The sequence below is a fragment of the Chrysemys picta genome, chromosome 3, assembly GCF_011386835.1.
Source record: "Chrysemys picta bellii isolate R12L10 chromosome 3, ASM1138683v2, whole genome shotgun sequence".
Lineage (NCBI taxonomy): Eukaryota > Metazoa > Chordata > Testudines > Emydidae > Chrysemys > Chrysemys picta.
The window spans coordinates 99,708,721-99,720,926 of NC_088793.1; the positions used below are offsets into that span (position 1 = coordinate 99,708,721).

Here is a 12,206-nt window from a genome sequence, read left to right on the forward strand (position 1 = left end):
AGGTTTTTCTGAGTCATCTGTTTTTCCAGCATCCTTATTGATCTTATCATAGCATCTAGGAACCAAAGTCATGGACCAGGACCCTAAACACAGAACAAAAAGATAGATTGCAAACTCTTGGGAGCAAGGACTAAGTCTGATGAGACAGTAACTGGATACAGACACACACATGGAGAGTACAAGGAAACACTGGACAGTACTGGTCGGCATGATAGACAGTGCTCTCAGCACACCAGAAGCCTCACCGTTGTCATAGTTTGTAGGCTTCATGCCACAGGATAGTTTTAAGGTGAGATTTGGAGGAGGAGATAATTTTGCAGGTCTTTAGGGGGCGCTTCTGCCAACCATGAGGGGCAGCAGGGGAGAAAGCACAAAAGTTACATTTTTAAATCCGCACAAATGGGTGTTGAAGGCTAGCATCATGAAGACCACAAACTCAGAATTTCTTTCTGACATTTTCAGGGCTATGATAGCTTTAATATGGTAGAGTCCTTTTAATTCTGCAAAGAGTAGCCAATTTCCATCTGTCTGTGGGATTGGAGGCCCTGAAATCCCAGGGATGCAAGGGCTCTAGAAGGTAAGTGGGCTATGGAGGGGGAGGAGAAGCGTCAGCCTCGACTTGTAAATGCCTCAGCAGATGGGCACCCTATGAGTCACTGCAGTATTTGCAGGGGTGAGAGAAAGAAAAACAAATATAGTCTCTCCTCTGATTGCAACCGCTATGGGACATTCCTGTAAAACTACAAATAACTCGTTCTCACTGGCTTGAGATCTCATCCTGGCAGATTTTTATTTAGTAAGTTCAAGTAACTAGTAAAAAAGGTGAACAATGTGATATGAATGAGTGAATTTCTTCAGTCTTTACCAAATTGTGTTGTACATAGTTCTAGTGTTTGCAAATTAAAAATTGGACACATCATTTTTATGATGCAAAATGCTAATCACAGCACATTTTCAATTACCATCAAATCTTAATGGTAAAGATTTAACTCCTATTAGAGCACAGGGTAAGCACCCTGGCGGGCCGGGCCAGTTTTATTTACCTGCTGACGTGGCAGGTTCGGCCGATTGCGGCCCCCACTGGCCGCGGTTCGCCGTCCCGGGCCAATGGGGGCAGCGAGAAGCGGCGCGGGCGAGCAATGTGCTGGCCGCGGCTTCCCACCGCCCCCATTGGCCCGGGATGGAGAACCGCGGCCAGTGGGGGCCGCGATCGGCCGAACCTGCCGCGTCAGCAGGTAAATAAAACTGGCCCGGCCCGCCAGGCTGTTTACCCTGGCGAGCCGCGTGCCGAACGTTGCCACCCCCTGTAGTAGAGTAACTCCCACCAAAACATGAATTCAAATAACAACTCAGACAACACAATGTTTACTGAATTAAATCAAAGTATGCTTCTTACCTTTGACTTGGTCAAAGCTTGTTCCAACAGCAATAAAAAGCTTAGAAAAATAAATTGCCCACATGTACATCTACTTATAAAATTTTATTTTTTCAATAAGGCTAAAGTTGCTCTAGAATTTCCATTGAAAATAATGAAAATGCTCATGTTTTCAAAACTAAAAAAGCAGCCAGTACAATAAAAAAAACATAGCTGAGTTATAAATATGAATACAATTCCACTGGAAAGAATTACACTAACTTATCTTTACAACAAAGGATTTCTTCAGACAAAGAGTCAACTGCTCCAAAAGACATTCCCCTGAGACAAGTGTTTTGGACATCATTAAATGTTCAGACATTCAAATTCCAGTTTTCTCTTTATCTTCTTTGGGAGGGATTGTGGACTTTTCATCTCTAAAATCAGTGACTCTAGAAAGTTAAATGTGTTGTGGATCCTTTTTGGACACTGGATGCCGAACACATGAAATGCAGCCAACAGAGCAGCTAGAGCCATAGTACAATCATCCAGCTGGGCCAGTTTCTCTTTTTCTATATACAAAGCAAATTCACATGTATTAACACTGAAGGGATTTTTTACTTCCAAGACTGGTGTCAACACCTTCACCTGAAAAAAAAAAATTAAGGCAAATGATCGTTTCATGTCACTTGGGTGAGCTGAACTGTAAAAGCTGCAGTAAAGGTTAAGAGAATTAAATGTGCTTGGAAATAATGCTGTGAATTTGGTTAATAAGTCAGGTTATTTGAGACCTTTGGCTGAAAGATGGGTTAATGTCACCATTAAGAAACAGACACAGAGGCTAAGGGCCAGATACAAAAGGTACTTTAGGTACCTAACTTCCATTGAAACCAATGGGAGTTAGGTTCCTAACACTTCAAGGATCTGGGCCTAAGTGACTTGTTTCAATCAGGAGTCAGTGGTAGAATCATGATGAGAGACCAAGATTGCTGTCTATCCCCACTCTTACTACTAGATCACAGTCCTCTAAAAGCCCCTAGCTGCCATGTGATGTGACATTTCCTTAGGGGGTTTATTTATTTATTTTTTAATAATGTGCAATATCTAAGCAACAGCTGCTTGAAAAAACAATGTGTGGCACGTGCACTTCTAAAACCAGGACGATACATTTAATACATGTGGCTGAAAATGGAGCAGGATTTTAGTCTGTTTGGAAGTGTAGCTAGCCTCTACAGACACATCTATGTACCTCCTCATTCACAGCAGCAAATAGACTGGAATCATCTCCAAAGACATCTGGTAGAAGTAAGCATGTGGCAGTCATTTTCATATCTGTCAAAAGCAAAGATTTTTTTACTAAATTAAAATGAAAATATTTGATTATTAGCATCCCTGAAGAACAGATGGAGATTTATGAAGTATTAACAGTGAATTATAAGATTGGTAGTTGATGACTTGTCGCTTCCTTCTTATTTGATTGCTATTCCAAAGCACCTTAAAGAGTAAACTGCATCTTCTGTTGTGGTCTAGATTCCCCAACAAAGGCAAAGTATTACTTTCAAAAAGAGAGAGTATTTACACTAGAGCCGCACATTAACAAAGGCAAAGTATTACTTTCAAAAAGAGAGAGTATTTACACTAGAGCACATGAACTTGGAAAAATCTCAAATGTCTTCTAGTAAGAATTCCAGGTTGCTACTTTTTAATCAAATTAAGATTATACAATATTACAAGTGCAAATTCCCCCTGGAAGTCAATGAAGGAAGAGCCTTCTTAGATGATCTAGGCCATCTTACTGCCAAGTCAGGAGTGCTCCTTACAATGCATTAAAAAAAAATATTTTGTACCACCTGTTTTAAGTATTGTAAATAACATTTTCCCTCTCTGTTCTCAAATCACAAACAGTTAGGTTTTTTTAAGTATGGCATCAGACATATTCCTAGCACTAGCATACGCCATTTACAATTTTTTGCACAAAAGGGAAAGCGGTTCTTCACCCCACCCAAAATTCCTCCTTTAGGGCGTTAGGTCTGGTCTACACAGGGGAAAAAAATCACTTGATTTCTCTCCCAGTTTTCTAGGAGCCTCACAACTTACTTAGATGATGATGAGAGTTTTGACTTTCTTTTTGTTTTGTTTTAAAGAGAATCCCTTTTGAAAATCCTATGCACCTTGTATTCCCTTAAGGTTAATGTAGGAGCATAGCTCCATCAAAAGGCTTTCTAATGTATGCCACTCTCTATGCATCCGAAGAAGTGGGCTGTAGTCCACGAAAGCTTATGCTCTAATAAATTTGTTAGTCTCTAAGGTGCCACAAGTACTCCGGTTCTTTTTAATGAATTAAGCTGTGCTTTCAAACACGTCATCTACATGGGGTTGCAGGGTGACTGAGTGTTAATCGTAGTAGGTAAAACAAAAAACAACCAGCTTCACTGGCACGGTTCCTTAGTTTTGAAAAGCAAGATTTACAAAGCTGCTACTTAGGAAAACTACACAATCCTAGAGCATTACCCTGGATTTGCCCTCCTTGCTTGTGCCTGCTTCAGGAGAGCAATCTAGTTTGAGGAGTACTTGAGTCTTATCTCTAAGAAGGGAGCTGCAGATGGAATTCTGGAAGAAATGAAGGGTACTTACAGGAATTAGTTGAAGTGCTTGCCTCTGCAGATCCACACTTTCCATTCTCCTTCCCATACTCTAGTTTTCTAGATGGAGGTTTTGGGAGAAGTGGAAAGGAACTAAGTGCAATCAGGTCCATGTTCCTGTTTGCACCCACAGATCCAAACAGTTGTGGATGTACAAGAGTGCTCTCACATGGCTGCAAAGATTACTGCTTTTCGAACAGCCATACCAAAGATTCATCTAGCCCAATATCCTGTCTTCCGACAATAGCCAATGCCAGGTGCCCCAGAGGGAATGAACAGAACAAGTAATCATCAAGTGATCGATCTTCCGTTGCCGATTTCCAGATTCTGGCAAACAGAGGCTAGGGACACCATCCCTGCCCATCCTGGCTAATAGCTATTGAGGCACCTACCCTCCGTGAATTTATCTAATTCTTTTTTTGAACCCTTCACAACATCCTCTGGCAAACTGTTCCACAAATTGACGTTGTTTGAAGAAATACTTCCTTTGGTTTGTTTTAAACCTGCTGCCTATTAATTTCATTTGGTGACCCCTAGTTCTTCTGTTATGAGAAGGAGTAAATAACATTTCCTTATTTACTTTCTCCACACCAGTCATTGTATAGATCTCTATCATAACCCTTCTTAGCCATCTCTTTTCCAAGCTGAAAAGTCCCAGTATTATTAATCTCTCCTCACTAATGTGTGCAAGCATGTGGATCTGCAGAGGCAATCTACCTGAACTAGGTATTAGTAAGTAACTTTTCTTTCCATTATTTCACTATGAACAGACTTTAACCTTAAGAACAGTAATTTCAAAGATCACTTCCTTCCTTTTTAGACAACAGGTATTCCACATGTGGTTTTCTCCATTGGGAGCCTCTAGAATTGTCCATGTTTTTTTTTCAAAACGAGTTTGCCAATGGTACAGTAAGTTTATTAGACAGTTCCCTACGATATAAACAGCACATATCTATATGTGAAATATTTCATTTCCTGCATGTTAGCAGTAGCTATTATATAGGATTTCTTTCTTTACCTATTCAAATTTTTCTTTTCCTGTTAGACACAGAAATAAAATCTCATTCATTTAAATAATTAATTCCCCTCCCCATTAATGTATTTATATTCTCTTTGGTAATTCCCCCATACCCAATATATTTTCAACCAGCCCCAGATACATTTTTAAAATGGGTTTTTTTCTACAGATAAATAGAAGATAGTCTAGTAACAGTAGCCTGGACAATTATGTACTACAAAACTCAGACAACTAATACATAGACAGTTTATACTGACATTTCAGAATGTCTTCCTCTGTGTGCTGTTTCAGATTTTCTCGCAGCATCACATTAATTGGATTATTTCTCACCGAGTACAAAGTCAATATGTTTTCTGAATAAATCTCCAAAATCTCAACTGTTTTCTTATAAATATCCATGTGTGTAAGGAGCTGGAACTCCCTAAAAAGCTGAAGGAAGAGGAAAATTTTATTTCAGTATTCAAAATAAATGAATTAACTCTGGGGTGCATACATTGAAGACAGTTAATAGACTAGCCTACAATTTTTTTTCCGGAGGAGAAATATTTCATGTTGTGTTAAAAGTATATAAAATAGCCACACAATATTATAGTGTATGGTATGCATAAAGTACTAAGAATATTTTGAAGTAGTGCCAGGGCAGGAACACACATTTACTAGTGGGCTATTGGAGAAATTGAATATTAATGGATGCTTTACTAAAAACATGCAGTAGAGCACTTCCACAGGTGCCATCTTGCCCATATCTAGATCATAACATGCAATACTGTTTTGGAAGACACTCATAGCATTACCTCATAAGGACATCTTAAGAAAGGAAAAAGTCGGAGAATCTCTTTCAAAGGTGCCCTGTTACAGATCATCTTTCTTCGCATTTCTAATGTCTTGTTCATCCTTTTATCAACTTCTTCCCAGTTCCTCTCTGTTTTCATATATTCTTGCTTAAACCAGATAATATGTTCATCCATCTCAGTGTCATGTCCTTCAAGATAAACAATCTCTTCCTGTCAGCAATACAATGACAGATGGTGAGTCCTCTATAGAATTTACACAGCCCAGAAGTATTTTTGCCTGCTGGAGGACCTAGATGATTTGTCATGTAAAAATGGCATGGTTTATTGGGCTTCAATCTTCAGATTAAGTGTGTTCAGTTTACAAATTGAGACATATCATAGAATATCAGGGTTGGAAGAGACCTCAGGAGGTCATCTAGTCCAACTCCCTGCTCAAAGCAGGACCAATCCCCAACTAAATCATCCCAGCCAGGGCTTTGTCAAGCCTGACCTTAAAAACCTCGAAAGGAGATTCCACCACCTCCCTAGGTAACCCATTCTTGTGCTTCACCACTTCCTAACTCCTACCCCTGCAAACTCCACCTGGATTCTGAAAATCAGACTCGATTCTCCTTCTTGTTTCTTGAGCTCAAATTACTCCCCCAGTGATCTTTCCACAATCACACTGCCTTTTTAGTGGGTGTGTAGCTCATTGGAAATTAGTAAACAATTTGACTGATGATGCTAGATCACTCCCTTAGTAGTGCATAGCTAATACTGCTCAGGCCCAGCCTCTTAGTAATTAAAAGTAGATACAACTAAGAATATACATGGTGGGGAGAGGGAGGGAATCCTTCAGACTCTTAGAACAATTACTCTTATTCACCTGAGAGGGCCCATTGATATCAGTAGAACTACTCACACAAATAAATGTTTGCAGAACTGCTCTTTAGTTGAATGAAGTAGTGTCATTTTACTAAAGACATTTTTCAAGAACCACCAAACTTAAGTTTTTCATGGGTTTCTCACCTTATCTACTTTATAACTTTAAACTAGAAATGAGAGGAGAGCCACAATTCTGATGGCAACCACAATTTAAGTAATTTACTTGTTGGTGTTCTGGAGAAGTTGTTAGTTATGTCTACAACTACAGAATAAACAGTTTTCCTAAAAATTATCAGGCCATCCCTACTGAGTTATAAAACCTATAATTAGTAGGAGCAGTTGCCATCAGAAGCAATAAACGCAGCAGCCTGGAACTACTTAGCTTTCACTGGAGGAAACCAGTGAAATGTCTGTTGAAATGAGCCTGGGATGAATATAAAAGAGCCATTGGTCAAAACTACCACTCAAACTGCATTTACACTAGTATTTTCCAGTAGGTCTCCCACAGGTGCAGCTTAATGATGGGAACACAGTGATGAAAAGATGTTTAGAAAGGGGTCAGGCATCACTACCACCATGTCATCTAGATGATGTAATGAGAAAACAATCGGGTCAGCCTATACAATCAATCCCACTGGTGGAAAATTTCCCCCAAAACACTAGTATAGTCAAGGCTTTAGGAGCTGGCCAATACTCATATAAGCTTACACCCATATATATATATATAACGCGATCTGATATAACACGAATTCGGATATAACGCGGTAAAGCAGTGCTCGGGGGGTGCGCACTCCGGTGGATCAAAGCAAGTTCGATATAACGCGGTAAGATTTTTTGGCTCCCGAGGACAGCGTTATATTGAGGTAGAGGTGTATATGCATTATCTGCCAACAATCACTTTCATTCATATAGCACTAGTCATCCTAATAGACACCAGAGTGCTTCACAGATCTGTCTGTATGTGCAACATGGAGAGTTATATTCTGTATCCCAGGCAAAATATCTTTGTAAACCTATCATGTTAAGGTGGAAAGAATCTATAATTTACTCAAGGAAGGAGCCCTCAAGACAAAAATAATTAGCTTGGAAATTTACAGCTCAAGTTCCACTTTATAAATACCTCTCTCCAAAGGTATAGAACTGCACAATTATCATTAAAACAACCTTAAACTCTGCATCATCAGCTTGGCAATAGAAACTGAGATGTAATGTGAGTTTCAAACACCATATGTTATTTTATTAGTGGCTCACTGAATTTTGAGATGTTGACATACAACATGGTGGGGTTTTAATTCCCTTAAGCCGCGCCTTCCCCTTTCTTCAGTCCCATCCCACCTTCCTCATCAAACTGGTAGTAGGGCTGAATGCAATAGCAATTGCCAAGGGCTCAACTTTTCTGTAACACTGTAGTTGCAAAGAACAAACAGCTCCTGCCCAAGGCAGCAGGTTCTCTTTTGAAGCCCATCTACCCATCACAAGAGGGGTAGGCATTGGGAAACAGGGGGAAGAACATGAACAGAGAAGGAGAAATGAAGGGAGGCGTAAGGGAATTGAAAATAAAGCTTGAATAAAGTTTGTGATACAGCTGCAGTTTATTGAATTGGCTGCTGCAGGTGGACAACAAAACCAGCTTTGTTATCCTCAGTAACCAGAAGTTTGCAAGCACAGCGACATCTGCAGTTGTGTCAAATAAGCACACTGCTGCTGGAACTATATTTTAGCATGTTCAGAATGGTAATGCATATTTAAAATACTTAGGAGCATTTTGCCCTGTAATCTGTTTCTAATCACAAAATTGCAGTCCAGCTGAAGGGGGCGTTTGTCAGCCATTATATACACATGTGGGTGTGTTAAGCACTTTCAACCCACTCCTCACTCTTCAGCATGGCTGCAGCACAAAGGCCAGTGGTTAAAAAAAACAACACAAGTGAGGATATGTGAATGAACATCTTCAACTCCAAACGGCACTGTTGCCATTGATGTGTCTTTTGGGTGTGTTTGCAAAATTTCAGGAGTTTGTTCAATCATCTGAACTGTGCTGCAATTGCTCATTCCTGGAGAGGCAAATACTCCCAACAATCCCATCCCACAGGACGCAGAATGGACTCAGTGTGGCATGATGTGGCCATAGACAAGCTTGGAAACAAGTACTAGGACTAGGTTGTGATCTTCCCTCCATTTTAATCTTCACTCACAACTATCAAAGCAAGCACAGCCAAACCCCTAACTGCATGGATCCTGCTACACAGATGGCTATGCATTCACGAGAGTCTTTTTAGTTACTGACTCTGTTAGCTGAACTAAACTCGCACAACACATATTAGCAGAAACACTGAAATGGCACAAAAATAATTGCGGAAACCCCTGACCTACTGGAAAACGTGACAGAGGGCAAAATCACGCTCACTCTATTCATGCTAGTCATCCCACTGAAGTTGGTGAGATTGCTTACCTGAGTAAAGCAAGGAAGACTCAGCCCTGCGGCATTTTTTCTTTAAAGATGGTCTACGTAAAGATGGGAATGTGAAATAATTAAGAAGCAGCTGCAGTGTCGGACTGATATTGCCACAGGAGTGTTCTGTTGCTCTTTTTAGGCTATTCTGAATTTTAAACTCTATCTCTAGCTTAGGCAAAAAGTATTATATAGCTGCACACACCAACCCAAAGCCCTCAACTTACCTAGAAAAAGCAGAACACTCCTGTTTCCCTATGTCTCAGGCTGCATCCCTGGTCTTCCTATCCTGATAGGCAACAAGGAACTGCATTTCTGGCTGGCATTATTAAAATGGCAGCCTCCAGATATTACCTGTTACCCACTTAATAGCTGTGGAGTTTTAGCAAATGTTTTCAGGTATGAGCATCTTGATGAGAGGTACTATTAGGTAATATCTGTAGCCCTTTGAGGGTGGAAAATGCTACAGCAAGAAAATACCTAATTCATAACAAGCTTTGGGCTGGTATTCAGGCCCTTAACTGTGACAGGGCTGTGAGAATCCTTCCTCCCTATGCATTGCCAGTAATACTGACTTGTCAAAGCACTACATTTCCTTCCTTTTGTGGGTTTAAATCAAGAATGCTATTGAAATATAGATTATTAGTCAATAATGAAGTGATCTATCCTACCATCACTGCATGCTTGTAATTCCAATTGTTATTTAATTGGGAGCAACACATGTCAACAGCAGAGAAGATCCTTGCGATTTCACTGCTATATTAGTTTTATGAAATGATCGTTGTTAGCAGAGAATCATAGCAGGAGTGCAGTATATTTAACTACAATGTGCTTGTGGATGAATAGTTACTTTCATAGCCAAGCTGGCTGAAAGTACAAAGGAAAAAATGGCTGTTTGATTTATGCTTATTAGGTATTTTTAAGCAGAGTTTTATTCATACCAAATTTGAGATTTTTGATAGAATGGGAAAACCTGGCATTGGTTCAAGGCTATATGAATAATTTCTACCATTAGGAGCTTATTATCTAACGTCAACTTTTTTTGCTTTTATTAAAAAAGGTGTTTAACTCCATGCTTGTAACAGAATGTTCCATATATAACTGCCTTATTACAGAACTTGTATATTTCATCAGATCATTTTTTTTCTTAAAGATATATTTGTGAAATACAATCTTACAAATGAAAAGCAGTCTACGAGCTATTAATCACCACTCAGTCTCATCTAAATGCTTGACTATTCAAGATCCCTTCTTTTTTTTCCAGAGTTACACTTAGACATTTTCTCCCTTTACCTTTTCGTTTGTCACAAGATAATTGTTACAATAAATGAAAAGCCATTTCAACACGGAGGTGAATGTCATTCAGTGGGAGAAGTAATGATCCCTATGTATCTGCTTGTACCAGTTTACAGTCCCTGTCTGCAGTGACATTTAAACTTTTTTGAAGAATGGTGCTTACACATAGTCTACTGCAGTCAAGTCTTTAGCATGGTTTGGCTGGCCAGCATGAACAAGGACAAACTGAGTTCTTCTTCAAGTAGATGCAGCCATGTACTCCACTTAGTTGTAGGTACATCGGAACCACTGTGTGCACGCACTGGCAAATTTTGCCTACCAGTACCCGTAAAGGGACAGCACTCATGCCTCGTGGCCATAGCCCAACCCCTGGCTATATTAGGCAGTGCTGCCCACTCCCTGTCAGTTCCTTCTTACCACTCGCGGCTGGAGTTGGAGCTGTGTGAGATTTCTAACCTCCCAACCTCTCTATTTCTTAGTGACTTTTCTAGTTGTCTATAGCTAATTAGTACTCTTAGTATAGTGTTAATTACATTTAGTGTTTGTTAGCTTTAGTTTAAGTATTTCCCTGTTGATGCCCTCATCAGGGCTTAAATATTGTCTGTTCTGTGCGGGAGAGATTTGCAAATAGTTCATGAAATGGACTCAGGATCTTCATCTAAAGCAGCACCTGCTTGAACAGGCTGTGCGGCCTTTTTCAGCACAAGACCTATGATGGATCGGAGTTCACTCTCAAGTTCTGAGAGTGCTGCTGCTTTGCATCCTGGAGTTGGTGCCTCTCCGAAGAGATGGAGGAGTCGCTCTCCATTGAGTGTGACAAGGAAGGGGTCACATAAGACTAATCACAGCCGCTCCAGATCATGTGGGGACTTGACTACTTCCTCCAGAAGGAGTGCAGATCAGCATGAGTGAGTGCTGACCCAGGGGATGGAGCAGATCTCATCAACCGTTCCCCGGAACCACGCAGAGAGGTCAGAGACCCTATACCATTGACTCTGATTCTGGCCCAGGGTTGTCCATTGAGTTTAGTACCGACAAGGGAAACGCCAGCAATCGCTGTTTCCACACTGGTGGCATATCAGGCAGGAACAGACCTCCTCTGCCTTTCTGTCCCAACCTCTCCCAGGGTCCAAGACTTTGCCAGGGCTTTATAGCCCCGTTGGCTGGTAGAGCCACTGAACTTGTGAGTCTTTCAGCACCAACAGTCAGTGGAAATGGGGTGGGGCTGGGCTCAGCACAAGTCACCTTATCAATAGGAACAGCTTTGGCACCCCTGCTGTCTGTGGCGCTAATGTCACCATGGTGGCACTCACTACCCTCCACTTTGGCACCGTTAAGTTACCTCTGTACCGCTGCCGACTTCAGGGTTGACACCACTTCCAGCACTGGAACCAACAGAAGCATACCTGGTGCCAGCTGTACGATCTCCACCGTGAGCGCCTGTTCTCTCTTCATTTTGAGCTATGGATGAGTAAGACTGGCTCCTTGCACCTTCAGGACTGGTTCCACCTTTGTCCCCTGAAGCCCGGGACTCCTTGGTGTCCACATTGGGATCTTCCTCCTTCAGTTGTCCATCACCTGACCCACGTGGAGAAGAATCCAGGCACAGTTAACTGCTTTGTCTTCATCGCCAGATGATTCTGTGGTATCTGGCTCTTCCTCTTCTTCATTACCAGAGGATTCCAAGGCATACCAGGACCTTTTGCAGTGCCTGGCTGCTTCCCTGGGTATTCAAGCAGAGTTCCTGCAGGAGAATACCCATAAGTTTGTGGATATCCTGCAGCCA

General features: G+C 41.0%; 1 protein-coding gene across 2 annotated transcripts in view; it reads right to left on the minus strand.

Annotated features, from left to right (window-relative positions):
* Positions 1-1,465: 1,465 nt before the first annotated feature.
* SAMD3 (sterile alpha motif domain containing 3) overlaps positions 1,466-12,206 on the minus strand; it is an 80,172-nt gene continuing 69,431 nt past the window's right edge. For both annotated transcript variants that reach the window (XM_005280247.4, XM_024113614.3), the window contains 4 exons: positions 5,809-6,018; positions 5,272-5,443; positions 2,604-2,686; positions 1,466-2,002 (listed from right to left, as the gene is read on the minus strand). In XM_005280247.4, coding sequence (XP_005280304.2) covers positions 1,721-2,002; positions 2,604-2,686; positions 5,272-5,443; positions 5,809-6,018 — 747 coding nt within the window. In that variant the 3' untranslated portion in view covers positions 1,466-1,720. The remainder of the gene's footprint in view (positions 2,003-2,603; positions 2,687-5,271; positions 5,444-5,808; positions 6,019-12,206) is intronic.